At 36.6% G+C, this 15,737-nt stretch overlaps 1 protein-coding gene across 1 annotated transcript in view; it reads left to right on the top strand.

Annotated features, from left to right (window-relative positions):
• The window catches only part of LOC130871346 (vomeronasal type-2 receptor 26-like), a 50,589-nt gene that overhangs the window by 13,073 nt on the left and 21,779 nt on the right, over positions 1 to 15,737 (top strand). Inside the window, exon 4 of the mRNA XM_057764693.1 lies at positions 12,850 to 13,077. Within this exon, the coding sequence (XP_057620676.1) occupies positions 12,850 to 13,077 (228 nt within the window). The remainder of the gene's footprint in view (positions 1 to 12,849; positions 13,078 to 15,737) is intronic.

Genomic DNA, 15,737 nt, shown 5'->3' on the forward strand with positions numbered 1-15,737 from the left:
TCAAAAGAAGAAAAACAGAAAAGATAATGACCACGCCAGGGGAATCTAAACTGACTGGTCACACACACACTTGCACATCCTTTTGTGCTATAAACTATTCATAGCCACCAAGATGTGGAACCAGTCTAGGTACTCATCATCAGATGAGTAGAAACCCATCATAAAGAAGAATGAAGTCATGTCATTCAAAAACATTGATGAAATTGGAGACCACGATGTTAAACAAAATAAGCCAAACTCAGCCGAACATTGCATGCTTTTCTTCATGGGGTGACTCTTGATTTAAACTATATTCATTTTTTGATTCTGGGTTACCTCACTCAGGATAGTTTTTTCCAACTTCATCCATTTGCATGCAAAATTCAAGATGTCATTGATTTTTACCACTGAGTAGTACTCTAATGTGTAGATGTGTCACACTTTCTTTATCCACTCTTCCATTGAGGGACATCTAGGTTGTTTACATTCTGGCTATTACAAATAATATGTTGTTTTGAACATAGTTGAACAAATGCTTTTGTAGTATGATTGGGCATATTTTGAATATATGCCCAAGAGTGATATTGCTGGATGCTAAGGTAGGTAGATTCCCAATTTTCTGAGAAACTGCCACAGTGATTTCCAAAGTGGTAGCACAAGGTTGCATTACTACCAGCAATGGATGAGTGTTCCCCTTACTCCGCAGCCTCTCCAGCATGAGCTATCATTGGTGTTTTTGATTTTAGCCATTCTGACAGGTAGAAGATGGTATCTCAAAGTTGTTTTGATTTGCATTTCCCTGATAGCTAAGGAAGTTTAACATGTCCTTAAGTATTTTTTGATCATTTGAAATTCTTCTGTTGAGAAATCTCTGTTTAATTCACTACACCATTTTAATTGGATTATTTAGATTTTTAATGACTAATTTCTTGAGTTCTTTATATATTTTGGAGATCATTCATTTATCTGATGTGAGGTTGGTCAAGATCTTCTCCCATTCAGTAGGTTAACTTTTTGTCTGATTGACTGTGTCCTTTGCTTTACAGAAAGTTCTCAGTTTTAGGAAGTACCATTTATTCATTGTTGCTCTTATTGTCTGTGATACTGGGTTTATACACAGGAAGTGGTCTCTTGTGCCCATGCATTGCAGGATACTCCCCACTTTCTCCTCTATTAAGTTCATTGTGGTTGGGTTTATATTGAGGTCTTTGATGTATTTGGACTTGATTTTGGTGTATGGTGATAGATATGAATCAATTTTAATTATTCTACAGACCTCCAGTTATGCTGTTACCATTTGATGAAGATGCTTTCTTTTTTCCATTGCATAATTTTAGTTTCTTTATCAAAATTCAGGTGTTCATAGGTGTGTGGATTAATATTCATCTTCAGTTCGATTCCATTGGTCAACATCTCTATTTTTTTTGCCAATACCAAGCTGTTTTCATTACTGTAGCTCTGTAATAGAGTTTGCTGTCATGAATAGTAATGCCTCCAGAAGTTCCTTTATTGTATAGGATTGTTTGGCTATTCTGGGTGTTTTGTTTTCCACATGAAGTTGATTATTGATCTTTCAAGGTCTGTGAAGAATTGTGTTGAGATTTTGATGGGAACTGATTTAAATCTATAGATTGCTTTTGGTAGCATTTTATTTTTATTATGTTGATCATTCCTATCCAAGAGCATGGGGGATCTTTCCATTTTTCTGATATCTTCTTTCAATTTCTTTCTACAAAGGCTTAAATTTCTTGTCAAATAGGTCCTTTACTTCCTTGGTTAGTGTTAATTCAAGACACTTTATGCTATTTGTGGCTACTGTTAGCTTCCTTGGGTTGAGATTTTCCTTCTAGTACTTTCTGTAAGGCTAGGTTTGTGCATATGTACCATTTAAATCTGTTTTTGTTATGAATTATCCAGTTTTCTCCATTGAAGATAAAAGTAAGCATTACTGAGTATAGTAGTCTAGGCTTGCATCCATGGTCTCTTAGTTTCTGCAGCACATATGTTTCTTCTACCCCTATTATTCTTAGGTTTGATCTTTACATGGTGTCACAGATTTCCTGAATGTTTTGTGTTAAAATTTTGTTGGATTTAACGTTTTCTTTGACCAGTAAGACTATTTCTTCTATAGCATCTTCACCATCTGAGATTTTTTCTTCTATCTCTTATATTCTGTTGGTTATACTTCTCTCTGTAGTTCCTGTTCATTTACACAGATTTTTCATATCCAGTTTTCCCTCAGTTTGTGTTTTCTTTATTACCTCCATTTTGGTCTTCATATCTTGAACTGTTTCCTTTATCTATTTGATTGCTTTTTCTTGGTTTTCTTGGGTATCTTTGAGGGATTTTTTAATTTCTTCTAATTTTTTGTTTGTCTTCTCTTTCATTTCTTTAAGGGAGTTTTTCACTTCCTTTTTTAAGGTCCCCATCATTTTCATAAAGTTACATTTAATGTTGTTTTCTTCTACTTCTTCTGGATCAGGATGTTCAAGTCTTCCTTTCGTGTGCCACTGGATTCTGGTGTTACCATGTTGCTTTTTCGGATGTTGGAGAAATTCTTGTATTGGCTCCTACCCATCTCTTCCTTCAAATGAGGCCAATAGAGTCTTACTGTCTTGGTCTGATCTTTCGTAGTGGTTGTCTGAGTACTTGGGAGTTTTTCTTGATCTGCCCTCTCTTAAGTCCCCTCAGTATTGGAATCAGCTCTGTTGCAAGGTTCTCTCTGGTCCTATCAGCACTAGAGCAAGCTGTGTTGCAGAGTTCCTAGGACCTTGCAAGTGAAATGGCGGGCTTGGCAGCAGGGTGGGTTGTGGCAATGAAGAAAGCCCAGTAGCAGGAATACTTCTCACTGGCTGGCTAGAAAATCTTATTGAGTTTGGGAGGGGGACCTGGGTTCTGTCCCACTGGAAATGTCCCAGAGAATGCCAATAATCAAATTTGTATGTTTTAATGGAATATGTCTGGTGCCACCCTGTAGAGATATACTGACCATATTTAATCCAAGATCAGAGGGTTAAACTTTTTTAAAAGATAAAAATAACCTCCCATAGAATACAAAGTAACTGATGAAGAATTTGCTTTTTATACTTTATTAAATTTATTTATTTATTTTTTGAAAAGCGATCTTTTCTCATTTTACATGCTAATAACAATTCCCCCTCCCTGCCCTCTTCTCATTCCCCGGACCTTCCCCATCACCCATCCACTACTCAGAGAGGGTAAGACTTCCCATGGGGAGTCAACGAAGTTTAGCACATCACTTTGAGGCAGGATCAAGGCCCTCCCACTATATCTTGGCTGAACAATGTATCCTCCCAAAGAGAATAGGTTCCAAAAAGCCAGTACAAGCAGTAGGGATCAATCCTGGTCCCACTACCAGGTGCCCCACAGTCTACCCCAGACATGCAAATGTCACCCATATTAAGAGGGCCTAGTTTGGCCCTATGCTGGTTCCCCCACTTTCAGAATGGATTCAGTGAGCTCCCACTAGCTCAGGTAAGCTGTTTCAGTAGGTACCACCATCATGGTCTTGACCCTTTTGCCTATATTATTGTTGCACCCTCTCTGACTGAATTCTGGGAACTCAGCCCAGTGATTCATTATGGATTTCTCTACTTCCACCAGTTTCTGGATGAAGATTCTATGATAAAAATTAAGGTAGTAATCAATCTGATTACAGGAGAAGTCCAGTTCAGGCACCTTCTCTACTATTCCTTAGGGTCTTAGGGGGGCCATCATTGTAGACTCCTGGAAATTTCTCTGCTTCCAGGATTCTTGATAGTCCCATAATGGCTCCCCTAATAAAGACAGCTATTTCCTTGCTCTTCGTCTCTACCTTTTCCCCATCTCATCTATTCCATTCCCTCAAGCTCTTCTTGCCCTCCCATTCTCCCCTCCTCTTCCCTTTTTATCCTCCCTTCTCCCCACACCCCCAAACTCCTAATTTTCTCAGCTGACCTTTTCTATTTCCCCTTCCCAGGGACATGTAAAGTATGTATGTTTCTCTTAAGACTCTCATTGTTTCCTAGCTTCTCTGAGGTGAGGAATTATAGGCCTGTTATATTTTGATTCACATCGAGTATTCACTTATGAGTGAGTATTTACCATCCTTTTCATTCTGGGTCTGGATTACCTCACTCAGAATGTTTTTTTCTAGTGCCATCCATTGGCATGCAATTTTCAATATGTAATTAGTTTTTTTTACCACTGAGTAGTATTCCATTATGTAAATGTATCACCTTTTCTTTATCATTTCTTCCCTTGAGGGGAATCTAGGTTGTTTTCACGTTCTGGCTATTACAAGTAATGTAATAAACATGGTTGAGCAAATGTCCTTGTAATATAATTGAGCATCCTTAGGGTATGTTTACAAGAGTGATATTGCTGGATATTGAGGTAGGTTGATTCCCAATTTTCTAAAAAAAAAAAAAAACACCATACTGAAAGTAGTTGCATGACTTTGCACACAGACTATCAATGGAGTATTCCCTGTACTCCGCATCCTCTCCAGCATAGGCTATCATTGGTATTTTTGATCTTACTCATTCTGACTGGTATAAGATGGTATCTCAGAGTTGTCTTGATTTGCACTTCACTGATGGCTAAGGATGTTGACCAGTTTCTTTGGTGTCTTTCAGTCTTCTGAGATTCTTCTGTTCAGAATTCCCTGTGTGATTCTATATTCCATTTTTAATTGGTTATTTGGTATTTTGACATCTGGTTTCTTGAGTTCTTTATATTTTGGAGATCAGTCTTCTTTCAGATGTGTGGTTGGTAAAGATCTTTTGCCATTCTGTAGACTAAAGTTTTGTCTTATTGATAATATCCTGTACCTTAGTGAAAGTTTTCAGTTTCAGAAGGTCCCCTTAATTTATTGTTGCTCTCAGTGTCTGTGTTGTTGGAGTTATATTTAGGAAGTAGTCTCCTTTGCCCCTTCATTTAAGACTACATCTCATTTTCACTTTTATGAGACTCAGTGTGGCAAGATTTATATTGGGGTCTTTAATCCATTTGGACTTAAGTTTTGTACGTGGGGAAGGATATGAATCTATTTGCATTCTTTTAGATCTTGGCATTAAGTTATACCAAGACAATTTGCTAAAAATGCTTTTTTTTTTACATTGTATAATTTTAGCTTCTTTGTCAAAAATCAAGTGTTTATAGTAGTGTGGATTGATACCAGGATCTTTGATTCAATTCCATTGGTCCACCTAACTCTTTTTATGTCAAAAACAAGCTATTTTCATTACTGTAGCTTTATAATAGAGCCTGATGTCAGGGATGGTGATGCCTCTGGAAGTTTCTTTTTTTTTTTTTTTTTTTTTTTTTTTTGCAAAGATCTAGGACACATAATGCATCCTCCCTGACCAGCAGGAGATAATCTTTTCTGCAGGCAGCTGAAAGCCAACTGCACCCTGTCTGGCAACATCATCTGGAAAGAGTCCATGCTGTATTTTGCCTCTGGTGCAGGATGATATCCTTTGTGACAGGCAAGACCATCACCTTCGAGGTAGAGCCCAGTTACCCCACTTGGGAAGCCAGACAACAGGAAGATGGACATTCCTTTCTCACTACAATATCTAGAAAGAGTCCTCTTCGTGCTTGGTCATGGCCTTGAGAGGAGGTGTCTTAGTTTCCCCATCTTTTAAACTTTTAACAAGTTTCATTGTATTTTCTATAAAGCTTTTACAATTCTTTAAAAAAAACATTTTCTTGGAAGTTTCTTTATAATACATGGTTGTTTTGGCTATTTTGGTTTTTTTTTCCCATTTGAAGTTGAGTATTGTTCTTTTGAGGTCAGTAAATGTAGTAATAAGAGCGGCGGGGCTGTGTCCCCGGCACCCGGCCGCCTGCATGGCTAGCTTATGCCCCGAAATAATTACACCGTAATTGTATTCTTTTATTCACTGCCTGGCCCATTAGTTCCAGCCTCTTATTGGCTAGCTCTTACATATTGATCTAACCCATTTCTAATATTCTGTGTAGCTCACGAGCTGGCTTACCAGGAAAGATCTTAACCTGCGTCTGTCTGGAATGGGAGAATCATGGCGACTCCCGACTCGGCTTCTTTCTCCCAGCATTCTCTTCTGTTTACTCCACCCACCTAAGGGTTGGCCTATCAAATGGGCCTAGGCAGTTTCTTTATTAATTAACCAATGAAAGCAACAGATTAATACAAGACCCACCTCCATCAAGTAAAGAATTGTGTTGGAATTTTATTGAGGAATGTACCCAATCTGTAAATTACTTTTGGTAGGATTGCCATTTTTCTTATGCTAATCCTACCTACTCAAAAGCACGAGAGATCTTTCTATTTTCTGATATCTTCTTCAATTTCTTTCTTCAAAGATTTCAATTTCTTGTACAGGTCTTTCACTTCTTTGGTTGGTGTTACTCCAAGATATTTTATGTTATTTGTGGCTATTGTAAATGGTGATGTTTCTCTGATTTCTTCCTTAGCTCCTTTATCATTTGTATACATCTTTTTAGTTGATCTTGTATCCTGCCACATTACTAAAGGTGTTTTTCAGCTATAGGATACCCTCATAAAATTATTGGGGTAAACTATGCATACTATCCTGTCATCTGCAAATAACCAAAGTTTGACTTCCTCCTTTCCAATTTAAATCAACTTGATCTCCTTTTATTGTATTACTGCTCTTGCTAGAATTTCAAGTGCTATGTTGAATAGATATGGAGAAAGTGGACAGCCTTGTCTTGTACCCAATTTTAGTGGAATCTCTTTGTGTTTCTCTCCATTTAATTTGAAGTTGGGCCTTGGCTTGATGTATAATACTTTTATTATAGTTAGATATGTTCCCTGTGTCCCTCATCTCTCCAAGACATTTATCATTAGGGGGTCTTGGATTTTGTTGAATGCTTATTCAGCATCTAATAAGAGTCACATGTTTTTTCTTTTTCAGTTTATTTATATGGTTGATTATATTGATAGATTTTCACTTATTGAACTATCCCTGTATCTCTGGGATAAAGCCAACTTAACCATGATTTCATAAAAAAAAATCATGAAATTTTTAATGATGTGTTCTTAAATTTAGTTTATGAGTATTTTATTGAATATTTTGCATCAATGTTCATGAGGGAGGTTGGTCTGTAATTCTCTTTCTTAATTAAGTCTTTATGTGGTTTGTGTATCAGGGTAACTGTGGTCTCATAAAAAAATTTGACAATGTTTCTTCTGTTTCTATTATATGGAAGAATTTAGGGAAATTATGTGGAAGAATTGGGGTATTAGTTCTTCTTTGAAGTTATGGTAGAATTCTATGCTGAAGCCATCAAGTCCTGAAGTTGTTTTGGTTGGGAGAATTTGATAACCTCTGCTTTTTCCTTACAGGTAATAGGTCTATTTAAATTGCTCAGCTGGTCTTGATTTAATTTTTATAAATAATATCTATCCAGAAACTTGTCCTTTTCTTTTACATTTTCCAATTTTGCAGAATATAGGTTTTCAAAGTATGACCTACTGATTCTCTGAATTTCCACAATGTTTTTTGTTTTGTCCCCCTTTTCAGTTTTTTTTTTTTAATTTGGATGTTCTCTCTCTGTCTTTTGATTAGTTTTGGTAGGGGTTTGTCTATCTTGTTGAAATTCTCAAAGAGTCAACCCTTTGTTTCATTGTTTCTTTGTATTGCTTTCTTTGTTTCTATTTTACTGGTTTCAGCTGTCAATTTGATTATTTCCTGTCATCTACTCCTCCTTGGTATGTTTTTTTCTGTTGTTGTTGTTGTTGTTGTAGAGTTTTCAGGTGTGCTATTAAGTTGCTAGTGTGAGATTTCTCCACTTTTTTATGTAGGCACTCAGAGCTATAAACTTTCCTCTTACCATTGGTTTCATAGTGTTCCATAGGTTTGGGTATGTGTACACTAATTTTTATTGAATTCTGGGAAGTCTTTAATTTCTTTCTTTATTTCTTTCTTGAACCAGAGGTGATCAAATTTAGCATTGTTCCATTTCCATGAGTTTGTCGGCTTTCTACAATTAGTGTTGTTGAATTCTAACTTTAAGTCATGGTGATCCCATAAGATACATGGGTTATTCCAACTTTTCTTCTCTGTTGAGGTTTGTTTTATTACTGAGGATGTGGTCAGTTTTAGAGAAGGTTCTATAAGGTGCTGAAAAGAAGGTATATTCTTTTTTTATTATTTATTTTTACTTAAAAATTTCCACCTCCACCCCTCATCCCATTTCCCTCCCCCTCCCCACATTTCCTCTCCTCCTCCCTCTCCAGTCCAAAGAGCAGTCAGGGTTCCATGCCCTGTGGGAAGTCCATCCAGGTCTAGGAAGGTGAGCATCCAAACAGGCTAGGTTCCTACAAAGCCAGTACATGCAGTAGGATCAAAACCCAGTGCCATTGTCCTTGGCTTCTCAGTCAGCCCTCCTTGTCCACCACATTCAGGGAGTCTGGTTTGATCACATGATCCATCATTCCCAGTCCAGCTGGCCTTGGTGAGTTCCCATTAGATCAGCCCCACCTTCTCAGTAGGTGGGCACACCCCTCACGGTCCTGACTTCCTTGCTCATGTTCTCCCTCCTTCTGCTCCTCATTTGGACCTTGGGAGCTCAGTCCAGTGCTCCAATGTGGGTCTCTGTCTCTAGCTTCATCCATCACCAGATGAAGGTTCTATGGTGATATGCAAGATATGCATTAGTATGGCTATAGGATAGGGCCATTTCAGGCTCCCTTTCCTCAGTTGCCCAAGGATCTAGCTGGGGACATCTCCATGGACACCTGAGAACACCTCTAGAGACAAATCTCTTGCAAACCGTAAAATGGCTCCCTTATTAAGATATATACTTCCCTGCTCCCATATCTACCCTTCCTCCATCCCAACCATTCTATTCCCCCAAACTCTCCCCATCCTCCCCTTCTCACTTTTTTCTCCCCATTTCCCCTTTCCCCCACCCCACCCCACCCCCAAAATCCAATTTTTGCCTGACAATCTTGTCTCCTTCCAATATCCAGGAGGATAATTATATGTTTTTCTTTGGGTTCACAAGAAGGTATATTCTTATGTGTTTGAGTGAAATGTTCAGTAGATGTCTTTTAAGTTCATTTGAGTCATGGCATCTGTTATTTCTCTTATTTCTCTATTAATTTTCTGTCTGACTTATCTGCTCACTGATGAGAGTGGACTGTTGAAGTCTCTTGCTATTACTGTGTAGGGTTTGATGTGTTATTTAAAATTTAATAATGTTTCTTTTACATATGTGAGTGCTTTCATAGCATAGATGTTCCGAATTAAGATTTCACCTTGATTTATTTTTCAAGTGATGAGTATGAAGTGTCCTCCCTCTCTCTTTTTTTAAATTTTAATTTGGAGTCTATTTTATTGCATATTAGGATAGCTATACCTGCTTGTTTTTTAGGTCCATTTGATTGAAAAATCTTTTTCCATCCCATTACTCTAAAGTAATGTCTGTCTTACAGATGAGGCACACTTATTGTTTGTTGGAGAAAATGAATGGATCTTGTTTGTGTATCCATTATGTTATCCTGAGCCTTTTTATAGGTGAATTGAGTCCATTGATATTGAGATATTAATGACAAGTGGTGGTTAATTCCTGTAATTTTTCTCTTGTAGTTATTATGTGTTTCCCTTCTTTGCATTTTGATGGTATGAAGTTACCTGTTCCCTGTGTTCTCATGGGTGTAGTTTGCTTTTTTGGGTTGGAGTTTTCCTTCTAATACTTTCTGAAAGACTGGGTTTGTGAATAGGTGTTGTTTAAATCTGGTTTTGTCATGGAATATTTTGCTTTCTCCATCTATGCTGATTCAAAGTTTTGCTGGATACAGTTTACTGGGCTTGCAATCGTGACCTCTTAGTGTCTGGAGCATGTCTGTCCAGAATCTTCTTTCTTTCAGGATTTCCATTAAGAAGTCAAGTGTGTAATTCTGATAAGTCTGTCTTTATATGTTACTTGGCCTTTTTCCTTTACAACTCTTAATATTCTTTCTTTATTCTTGTATTTAAGTGTTTTTATTATTATATGGTAAGGGGACTTTTTTGTCCAGTCTATTTGGTGTTCTGCAAGCTTTTTGCACCTTCATAGGCATGTCATTTTTTATGTTGTAAAAGTTTTATATATCATTTTGTTGAATATATTTTCTGCCCTTTTGCACTGGAATTCCTCTTCTTCTATCCTAATATTCTTAGTTTTGATCTTTTCATTGTGTTCTAGATTTCTGAGATGTTTGGGGTTAAGAATTTGTTGGATTTAACATTTCTTTAACCAATGAATCTATTTCATCTATTGTATCTTCAGATTCTGACATTCTCTCTTTCATTTCTTGTATACTGTTGGTTATGCTTGCATCTGTAGTTCCTGTTTGCTTACCTAGATTTTCCATTTCCAGAATTCCCCTAGTTTGTGTTTTTTTATTGCCTCTTTTAAAGTTTTTAAATCTTGAATTGTTTGGACTCTTTGCTTCATCTGTTTGGTGTTTCTTGGTTTTCTTTAAGAAATTTATTGATTTTTTTCAATTATTCTCATCTTTTCCTCCATTTCTTTAAGAATATTTTTTATTTCCTCTATAAGTGTCTCCATCATCTTCATAAAATTATATTTAAGGTTGTTTTCTTCTACATCTTCTGTGTTAGGATGTTCATGTCTTCCTGTTGTATGACCACTGGGTTCTGGTGTTACCATGTTGCTTTTAGGTTGTTAAATGTATTTTTGCATTGACAACTACCCATCTCTTCCTCAAAATGGTGTCAGCAGTGTCTTTGCCTCTTTCTACAATCCTTGCAGTTGGTGTATGTGTCTCAGGGATCCTCTCTTAGATCAACCATCGTAGTTGCTGTCTGTGTCCTAGGGAGCTGCTCTTTGTCTGCTCTGTGCAGTCACTTTCTGTGTCTCACTCTGCTCTTTGGATGGGGGGATGGGAGTGGAGTGTGATGTGTAGCTTACAGGGTCTAAGTGGCAGGGGTTGGAGCAGCTACCTATAGGAGATTTGTCTTCAGACAGGCAAGTTTAGTAAAGGCAGGTAGAGGAGGAGCCTGGAGTTTTGCACTAGGACTAGAGACTAGAATATCTAGCTGGGAAGCTGGTCACTTACCTCTCAGTCTGCTCTGTGCAGTTGTGCTCTGTGCCTTACAGAGCTGATGAGGTTACTTGGGATGGGTGGGTTTGGGAGCAGAGTGGGACTTGTAGCTTACTGGGTGTGATCAATGGAGTGGGTGGAGCAGTCTACCTGCAGGAGACTTGCCTGCTGGCCAGCTAGGAAGCTCCAGTTTATTTATTCCTAAATGAGTTTAAAAGAAGATGAAACTAAGACTGTGCTCCCATTATTGAAGGTTAGAACACAGATGGTGCTCACACATAGACTGAATCTCCATCTGTTAGTGGTAAGTGGATATGCTTGGGTTTAACACCAATTCTATAAACCAGTCTTATAAATGTGGAATCGCTTATACTTTTGAGCATTCACCTTCAAATAGGTTATCATCAAGGAAGTTATTGACCAAATCAAATAAACTTTTCATTTGGTCAAAGATAAATAAGTAAACAATTAAGTCTGTATGTTTACTCTATTATGTAGATTTTACTATTAACAATAATATTTGACATAGATTTTTGACAAATTTTTTGAACATGGCTTCTACAGATGTGATATTATTTATGTTAGTATGTCTCTTGTACAGATAACTGTATACCTAAGAAACAGGTCTTTTTTTATCACAAGTTGCAAATTAGTTAACACAACAGTGAGTCCCAGAAGTTGAAGTATTAACCCATTGTATTAATTTAAATATGTAATTAAATTATGATAGAACGATGGCTCAGCAGTTAGGAGGACTTGATCCTCTTGCAGAGGAACTGAGTTTGGTTGATCATACCCACCTGGTAGCTCACAACTATGTGTAAGTTCCATTCTAAGGAATGTGACACACTTATGTCCCCTGTAGGAATCATACATGTAGTTTCTGTATATACATACATATATAGAGTGTACACAGAAATAGAAAGAACACAAATCTAGGGGGCAGAGATTGCTCAGTGGTTAGGCATACTTTCTGCTCTATAGAAGACCCAGGTTCAGTTCCAAGTATCCACAAAGCAGCTTACAGCTGTCTGTAACTCTGGTTATGGATGATCCAGCACCATCTTCTATTCTTCAGCAAGCAGCTCAACACAAAATTAAAAGGAATTAATCTAAGAATAAATCTTTTAAAATTCTAGGTAAAGCACTGAATATTTGGGTTTTAATTTGCATCCAGTAATGTTCATACCAAATATAAAATAAAATCACGTGATTCAAACTAAACAAAGAAAAAATGGAGGCAGTTAGTAGGTCTCTTTACAGTTTCCTGAAGCATAAATGACACACAAAATTGTTGCATATTTAATATATATATATTTATAAATTAAGAGCTTTGCATGAACTCCTGCTGATATTATAAGGTCAAGATACTCTGTATATCTACCCATATACCTATCTACTTAACTAACTGTACATACATATGTTCATTGTGTGCTATAAAAATATAAATATCTTAACACCTATACACCCAAGTACATAGTGTTGTTTACATTTTTACTTCAGTTTCACTCTAAAAATATGTATATTTTCTAACTGGAGACACAGGGCTTTGGTTCCACTAAGAACATGCTTCCAACTATGCTGTGTTTCACCCCTTAGATGCCATTTCTATTTATGTTCAGCTACTCCTACTTTAGTTTCATGAGGAGCAAAGTTCGTCTCCCTGGAACAACTTGGGAGACAATGACTCGAATGAAGCCTTTTCAAAAAGAAAGCCACAATAGGGAAAGAGAAGGAGGCTTGTTCTGAGGAATCATCAGTGAGACACTGGTATGCACCACTCATGTCCAAATGATGTCTCTCTCCAGCTTCATCCATTCCTGAGGAAAATTCAATTTACAAGCACTGATGGAGAACAAATATGCTTTGATGAGAACAAGAATCATGTGGAAAAATATGATATACAAAATTTTATAGTACATACTAATCATTATACATTTCCAGTTAAAGTAGGAGAGTTTGTCTCCAAGAGTCCACAAGATCAAGGCTTGTTTATCAATGAAGTTATGATCAAATGGCCAAGCTACTATAATCAGGTCTGACAAAATTTCAACCTTTAATATATTTAAAAATATCTACAAAGAGTTCTGTGAATTATATTATGTCTCTATGAAATTTTCAAATTGATGGGGGTGGGTCTTGTATTAATCTTTTGCTTTTATTGGTTAATTAATAAAGAAACTGCTTGGCCCATTAGTTTTAACCTCTTATTGGCTAGCTCTTACATATTGATCTAACCAATTTCTAATATTCTGTGTAGCACCATGAGCTGGCTTACCAGGAAAGGTCTTAACCTGCGTCTGTCTGGAGTGAGAGAATCATGGCGACTCACTGACTCAGCTTCTTTCTCCCAGCATTCTGTTTTGTTTACTCCACCCACCTAAGGGTTGGCCTATCAAATGGGCCAAGGCAGTTTTCTTTATTAATTAACCAATGAAACAACAGATTAATATAAGACCCACCTCCATCATTTCCCCTTTTTCTGTTTAAACAAAAAAGAAAGACTTTCACTTTAACATAGTAAAATTACATATAACAAAACAGTTATCAAGTAAGAATTAGTTACAATATTTATATCTATTTTATCTTTTATCATAACTAAGGAAAACTATAGCTATAACTAACCATTTTTAACTCCATCAAAGACTCCAGAAAGATATAATATTACCTAAGTAAACAAGAACTAAGAAACTTCAAACTCTAGAAATGACAGAGACATTTTGCTGCCTGTTCAGTCACCCAAAGTTCTTTTGTACCCTTGCAGCATCCATCTTCAGCCTTCAGGCCCATAGTATCCAGCAGACATTTTCATGAAGCAGGAAATTTCAAAGACAGTTCAGTCACTTTCTGCTGTGTCCTGCAGAATGTCTCATAGACTCTTTCATGAGTCAGGAACCCTGAAAGACCATCTCACCTTTAGGCAAATTTAGCAGTCCTCTTTCTGAGGGTTCTCTGTGTCCAGTTTATGCAACAGTCCAGGCAAGAACAGTTTCTTGCCCACATGGCTATCTTCAATGCCCATCTTCTTTTTGAAGTAGCTGGTACTGCCAGGAGCAGACATGTCTCATTGTCATGAAAAGCACTAAGTAATTAAAACATTTAAAATGTCATATTCTGTAGTCTTTGAAAGATATGAAAGATGTCTGCCTAACAAATATATTTCTATATATCTAGAAAATCTAACTAACATGACTACAAGCTTGACTATTATTGATGATTATCCATCAATAACCTATATTTCCTAATTATGCATTACATTTTAAAAATGAACTATACAATCACAATACCTTAATGAAGAGCAGAAATATATATATATATATATATATATATATATATATATATATATATATAACAAACCAATGACACCCTGTGGATTATTTCTATCCCAATATGGTATGATAGACCATGCCATCCTGAAAGGCTGCTGTGAACACCCTCAAAAAATTACTTCACTCAACTGCCAACTGAGATGACCCTGGCACACAGGTTATACCATGAAAGACTTAATTAATGATGCCCCCATTCAGCAGGAAGCAGTTTGGAGAGAAAAAACTGCACCCATGTTCCCAAATATGGTTTATAAATGTTCTTTTACATTTAAAGGGGGATATGATATAAACTGCGCCCATGTTCCCACATATTGTTTATAAATATTCTTTTACATTTAAAGGGGGATAGGATATAGGTATAAATAATTTGCATTGGTATGGATTTTAAGATCAATTTTGTTATATGTATATATATTTCTGCTCTTGATTAAGGTATTGTGATTGTGTAGTTCATTTAAAAATGTAATGTATAATTAAGAAATATAGGTTAATGGATAATCATCAATAATAGTCAAGCTTGTAGTCATGTTAGTTAGATTTTCTAGATATATAGAAATATATTTCAATTAGATAGACATTCTTTATATCTTTCAAAGACTGCAAAATATGGCATTTAAAATATTTTAATAACTTAGGGCTTTTCATGACAATGAGACACATCTGCTCCTGGCAGCACCAATCTACTTCAAGAGAAAGGTGGGCATCAAAGAGGCTCCTTATGGAGTTGGCTAGCCATTTGGGCACGAAACTGCTTTTGTCTGAACTGATGCATAAACTGGACACAAAGAACCCACAAAAAGAGGACTGCTGAACTTGCCTAAAGGTGAGATGATCTTTCGGGGTTCCTGACTCATGAAAGAGTATGCGAGACATTCTGCAGGACACAGCAAAAAATGACTGAACTGTTTTTAAATTTTTCCTGCTTCATGGAAATGTCTGCTGGATACTATGGACCTGTAGGCCAAAGATGAATACCCCAACGGTACAAAAGGACTTTGGGTGACTGTCCAGGCAACGAGATGTCTCTGTCATTTCTAGAGTTTAAAGTTTCTTACTTCTTGTTTACTCAGGTAATATTATATCCTTCTGGAGTCTTTGATGGAATTAAAAAATGGATAGATAATTATAGTTTTCCTTAGTTATGATAAAAGATAGATATAAATATTGTAACTGTAATTCTTGCTTTATAACAGTTTTGCTATATGTAATTTCACTATGTTAAAATGAAAGCCTTCCTTTTTTGTTTAAACAGAAAAAGGGGCAATGATGGAGGAGGGTCATCTTTCTATCTTGCTTTCATTGGTTAATTAATAAAGAAACTGCATAGGCCCATTTGATAGGCCAACCCTTAGGTGGGTGGAGTAAAC

This window comes from Chionomys nivalis, chromosome 3 (assembly GCF_950005125.1).
Source record: "Chionomys nivalis chromosome 3, mChiNiv1.1, whole genome shotgun sequence".
In the NCBI taxonomy this organism is placed as follows: Eukaryota; Metazoa; Chordata; class Mammalia; order Rodentia; family Cricetidae; genus Chionomys; species Chionomys nivalis.